This window comes from Strix aluco, chromosome 4 (assembly GCF_031877795.1).
Source record: "Strix aluco isolate bStrAlu1 chromosome 4, bStrAlu1.hap1, whole genome shotgun sequence".
In the NCBI taxonomy this organism is placed as follows: domain Eukaryota; kingdom Metazoa; phylum Chordata; class Aves; order Strigiformes; family Strigidae; genus Strix; species Strix aluco.
The window spans coordinates 11,848,940-11,854,939 of NC_133934.1; the positions used below are offsets into that span (position 1 = coordinate 11,848,940).

Below are 6,000 nucleotides of genomic sequence, written 5' to 3' on the forward strand. Positions count from 1 at the left end.
CATGTCTGTGCCTGCCCGTGCCAGCCACAGCAGGATGAAGGGCCCAGCTGGCACCACTGGCCCTGGGGCAGAGGAGCAGACCCCAGCCAGGTCACCCAGTGCTGTCACACGCATGAGAGCAGCAGGAGCAGGAGAGGCTCGGCCTGTGTGTGCACGCAGACATGGGTTTCACCCGGAAACAAGCATTAGAAATGTCCACAGCAGGTGAACTAATATGCTCAGGTCCCATGAAGCTGGGGCCAACATGAAGCTCATGGGAGGAAATGGCTTTTCCCTTTTTCCCTTTCACTTAGCAAAAACCATGGCACGCTATGGAGATAGGAATGTCAGAGAAGGAGAGGGAGAAGGTATAGCATCTATTTGTGAAGCCACTTTCTCTGTCAGTCTAACTTTCCAGAAGACAATCAGTATTACTCAGTGCCATAGCTTAGAGAGGAACCAGTGCCACAAAATCTGTTCTGGGCTCCAGAAGGATTACAGTACCTGTCCCTGCCTCCCACCCTGCTGTTTTTTCCCTCTCCAGCTCCCTTCCTTATACCTCCCCACTCCCTCCCATCTCCAGTGGTTAAACTCAGAGACCCTCAGGATGAGGCAACGTCTGGCTCAGGAGCAGAGCGAGTCAGGATGACGGGAAACATCAAGGTGCTTGGGAGAGGAGGCACACAGGTGACAAGCATGCCAGCCAGGGCTACGCCGGGAGCCCCGCTCCAACCGCTCTCCCACCTCCACAGCTCCCGATCAAACAGCTCCGGTCCTCAGCAGTGACACCTGCCACGCTATGCCACCTACCCGAAACACCTTTCAAATGCTGGGACAGGGAGCGGGGGCTGGCAAAAGGCTCAGGCATCCCTTTTGCCTTTAAAGCCAGTCCAGCCCCGCTGTCTCCCCGAAGCCGTCTGTACCAGCTGAGGAGCCCACACGGTGGCACCACAGGAGGCGGCGCGGCCCCGGGCCGGCCGCGGTACCCGGGCCGGGGCGAGAGCTCGGGGGTTGCCTCCCTGCTCGCCCCGTAAGCCCGGGGGCTGCGCACACACACTTGAGCACTGGCGTACCTCTGCTCCAGAAGTCCCCTGTAAGGCGCTCTTTGAATATGAGTGGTCAGGAAGGGTTTTATTGCTGTTATCTTGCAGCCTTAGCCTGACCCCTGGCAGCATCTCAGTGGTGGAGCTGGCCCCAGTTCCAAGGAAAGTCACTGCTTTTAGTATTTCAGGGCACGTGACTTCAGACTGCTTCTCCTTTGTTTTTATTCTTGCTGTCAGTGATGGAAAAGTGCCGCATTTAACTAATTACCGCTGAAATACATCAGTCAGCAGCAGAGACATGCACAACTCAGATAAAACAGGAACCTGTGCTATTAGCTCCTTCTACAAAGGCTGTCCACCTTTCAGGGGAAACATGCTAAACTGTACTTTTCTCACCCAAACTAGAGGTCAAGAGGCCAGTAAAACTCATCAGGGTCTGAAACTGCTGCCTCACAATGGAGCAATGTAGCATCTTATCACTGGGGGACACAGTGACTTACTGGCTCCCCAGGGATACAGGGCATGGCTGGGGAGAAGGGATCTGCCCTCTCAGTGCTATGGTTCCCAACTGCTCGGAAAGCTCCCCACACAGTATGTGATGCCTGTGCCGTATTGTGGGGCTGGATGACAGTAATGATTTCCTTATTTTTCTAAACGGAAGAACACAAAGCATTTTGTAAGGATCTTGGTATTGTAAACCATGTTTCATTTTGGTTTCTTATTAAAAAAAGCCAAATGAGTCACAACAAAGCAGATATCATGGAGAAGGCCAGGCAGCCTGCAGAAAGCAGCTCCAGCCTTGCTGGGAGTCAGGCAGTGGCACTGGTTCCTGCTGCCCTTCTCTCCTCCTGCAGGGCACTGCAGGTCTGGCTGCTGAGATCCACTGAGATCTGCACAAGGGATCCCAAAGCAGGGGAGAAACTCCCACTGCTACGGCTGAAGACATAACCTACTGCCCTGGATGTTGAGAGGAGACCCTTGCAAGGTCTATTTGTGAACATGTGCAGCACTGCAGTCCCCTTCCTTTTCATGTGGCCTGACATGACCTTTATCTCCCCTTTAGAAAAGGAAGACCCTTTTGAAATCTGGCAGGTCTCTCAATGTCTAAGCTGCTACTTTATTCCCTGGTCCAACATCCCTTCAGTGTGAAGCGTGCCCCTTCCTCATGTTGCACACCATGTAGTGACGTTGACAATTCACTTTTCTTACCACTAGCCATCCCTCTAGGGCCATATTCAGCAGTCCAGTTCCACCACATGCAAGGTGTATTACCATCACCTGCCTTTCCTCAAGCCCTCCCCTAAAGGCAGCACAGTTGCCAACACAAACAAAAAATTCTGCCACAGCAGAGTTACCCTTCAATGACCATACAGTTGTGGTTGCTAGGATTAATACCCCATGGCAAAATTTTTCTCAGCTGGAACAGAATCATACCTCACAGAGAAAAGGCATGCTGCAAACCACACAGCCTCTTCCTGTAATTGGCTGTAAATAGTCTACAACGCTTCTCTTTGTGCAGCTTTATCCAAAAATAAAATCCCTTTAGGCTGCGGTAGACCTCACTTTGATGTTCGTGGGAACAGGACTCTCAAATTATATGCAGTACACAGCACATGGACTGCATTGTGTAGCAGCTCAATGCCAGTTACAGTCTATGGCTTATATTTAAGCACTGAAATATAGCTGAATTTCCTTGGGTAACATTAAGGTCAGTTTCAGGTTAACTTATTCCTTCCCGTATTCCCATAAAATAAATATTTTTCTGAATCATTTTGAGTTTGAACCCTCTGGAAGTAGTTTTCCTGGAATAGACCTTGTCACTACACTGGAATTCACCTCTCCATTGTCCCCACATAAATGAAATTTGAATTAAGCCCCCTTGATAAAAACACCATGTATTTTTGAAAGATACTGTTAATATTTTTATCAGTCAGCTGGTTACCGGACCAAAATCTTTCAATTCATTTAGAAGCATTTTCCTACCTAACCATTATTCTAATGGGTAAATCTGCTTTTCCAGCCAATCAACTCATACAAATTCCATATTGCTTATAGCAAGCTAAAACACACCCTACAGCTGTCAGATCCTAATAAATCTTGTAATACTTTGGACTTGAAATAAGTGACCCAAAGCTAAATGTAAGAAGGTGGTTTTTTCTTAAGCAGAAAAGCACACAGAAGGTCAAAAGTTCATCTTCTTGCAACCTAACACATTCCTAGAAGGCAAGGCCAGAGATGGAGCAAATCCTCTGCATTCCCCAGCGAGGGGGATCCTACTGACTGGAAACTCTAAATTGACAGAAAGACACGTCTACACATGGCCTTAAAAGACAGTGATGGTGAAACATTATGTTCCCTTACATCACAGACTTGTTTTTTCTGTTGCAGAGCCACACCACCTCCTGCCTTCCTATCCACGCTTCCCAAGCACAACCCCAGTTTCATCGCTGGCAGTCTGCTGACTTCCAGAGAGCTGATCCCCTCGTCTCTAGGGGAGACTGACAGCTCCTGCCACTCTCGCCTCAAAGCTGGAGCCCTTTACTCTGCTCATCTCCAGGAGAAGGAAGGAGAGAAGAAGGGGGACTTTTGGGGTGGTTAGCCTTACCTAGGGTTTCCTGGCCGGTTTCGCAGCGGGGCGCTGGCTCGGTGGCCCTAAGCAGCCCGCCAAGGAGGAACAGGAGCCTCAGGACCATGCTGGAGCCCCTTGCACAAGCAGCACAGTGATGTGGCACTCGCTGCCTGATGAAGCAGCTCCTCGCTCAGAGCCTCAGCGCGGCTCTGGCTCTCCAAGCTGCCGAGGAAATCAGTGCACTGCAAGGGCATGCCCACATCTCACAGTATATGCAGTCCAGGCGTCAGATTTCAGCTAGCATTTGAGCTTGGAAAGCAAAAGGCTTTGAAACAGAGAGGGAGGAGGAATGAGCTCCCCCTCCCCTCTGCCTCCCGACCGTCTCATTCTTGCAGCCTGGTTTACAATTTCATAAACAGTTTGAGCAAAGGGGGGTTCCTGCAGGGATGCGCCTGCCTGCTCCTCAGCCACGGGTCCGACGCCTTTAGCCTTCACGCAGCAGTTTTCCTAAGGGACATGGGAGCTTTGTTAAAGCGTGTCTCGCTGAAGCTGAGAGCGGCTGCCTGGAGAGAGCAGGGGCAAAAGAGAGAAAAGCAAACAATCGAAAGCAACTTTCCTCCCAAAGAATGGTATTTCATAACCCACTTAACTGCCAGTTTAAAACACAACATGACAGTGACGAGACTCCAAGCTGCATCCCCTCCAGCACAGTGAGAATGGGAACCCACAAAATAGCAAGCAGGATCCCCCCTCCACATGCTCCTCCTGCGGATTTTACTTAAGATCCAGTTTACAAAAGCAAATTTGGAGGGATACGTGTCTTTTCTGTCTATTCTTAAAAAAAACCCCAAAACTTCACAAAAATGTATATAAGATCCCAGAACAGCAAATATAGGCTTTAACTGGATGGTAAATCTATTTAAGTTTATCTTAAATTGATTTTTTTTTTTAGTTTTGTTGGTTTGGTTTTGGTTTTTTTCAGCAAAATATGCATTGTGTGTTTTTATCCCTGTGCAACAGGTATGGTGGAGAAGCTTGCCTTAGGTAGGATGTGAACTCCTCATTTCTTATCTACATGTCAAAAAATACCCTGTATCACAGAAAAAGGAATTTTTCTTCAAAAATATAGACCAAAACAGAGCAAAGCATCCTATCTTTCCAGGCAGTGCATGTTCCTTTGACGACAGATACCTGCTTACACATGAGAGCAGAGAATCTGTCCTTGCAGTCAGAGCACACTGGCTCCTGCTGATCACCATCAGAGAGATCAGTAGGGAGTTATGCCACTATATGATAATGTAATCAAATAAAACACCCCTATAGGGAAACACGCTGAAGAGTCTGACAGGGCAGAAGAAAGCTGTATGCATCTCAAAAAGTAATTGATGTCTCATCATATTTGGAAGAGGTTACATTGCTAGATGGATTGGGAAGCTCAGCAGTAAAGTACATCCTCTGCTACCATGCTCTTAAAGAGAGGGTGACTTTTCTTGCTTCCAGGATTTCCTACTAGATCCAGAGACTACGAAGTCTGCCCTGGGAATAAACAGCTCCGAAGCCCATTGGGGTTTAAAGAACAAACTTCTAAGGACAAGAATATTATTTAGCTGCCTTTTTTCTGCCCTGATCACACAGCAGCATTTCTGGACTCTCAAAACAAAAAAGTTAGTACCAACACAGCTCTGAAAGCGTGGTCTCCAAAGACAGGAGTACTTCACCTTCTGCCCAGCTCCTTGGCAGCCTGTGGTCGGCTGCTCTGAACACCAGCCTGCCACATTCATGACCGATGTGCTCAGGTACAGCTCAGGGTGTGTCCAAGCCCAAGGCTTGCTCTGTGCCTGGGCACTGCATTATGTGTTAAAGGTAAAGAATGAGGCTGCCCAGATCTAATCTAAGTGATGTGGCTAAAGTCCTTACAGCAAAAAAGGCTGCAGAGATTATACCCCCGTCCTTGGAAGCTGACCCCCAGTCCTTGGAAAAGCTGATGTCTTTATTGTAACTTTCTGCAGCCCTTAAGAGTACGGAGTGACATCTCTCTCGTACATCACAATGCTTTTTGAGGTGAGCTCTGCTGCAGAACTAATCCTTCGGTAGCTGTAATCCCTTCAGCTTTCCCCATTTCTGTTCTTTTCTTGTTGGCATTTTTTTTTGTTTCTGACTGTGATTTCTCACTCAATTTCCCATCCTTCAGCCTAGGCACTAAATCCTCATGAGTGTTTGCTCTCCTCCACTGTGCTTCAGGCCACCAGCCCCAGTTTAGATGCTGAATACTTTAGGGCCACATATTTTAAATTACCAGCAAATGTAAATCCACTTTACAATGATTCCCAAAAATGTTTTGCAAACCACTGACACCTGCTTTCACCATCACTGTCAGCCCTACTGTGATACTCCACATTCCTACTGTGC

At 48.1% G+C, this 6,000-nt stretch overlaps 1 protein-coding gene across 1 annotated transcript in view; it reads right to left on the reverse strand.

Moving 5' to 3' along the window:
* The window catches only part of CPZ (carboxypeptidase Z), a 38,120-nt gene extending 34,339 nt beyond the window's left edge, over window positions 1-3,781 (reverse strand). Inside the window, exon 1 of the mRNA XM_074821352.1 lies at window positions 3,628-3,781. Coding sequence (XP_074677453.1) covers window positions 3,628-3,715 — 88 coding nt within the window. The 5' untranslated portion in view covers window positions 3,716-3,781. The remainder of the gene's footprint in view (window positions 1-3,627) is intronic.
* Between the last annotated feature and the right edge of the window lie 2,219 nt (window positions 3,782-6,000).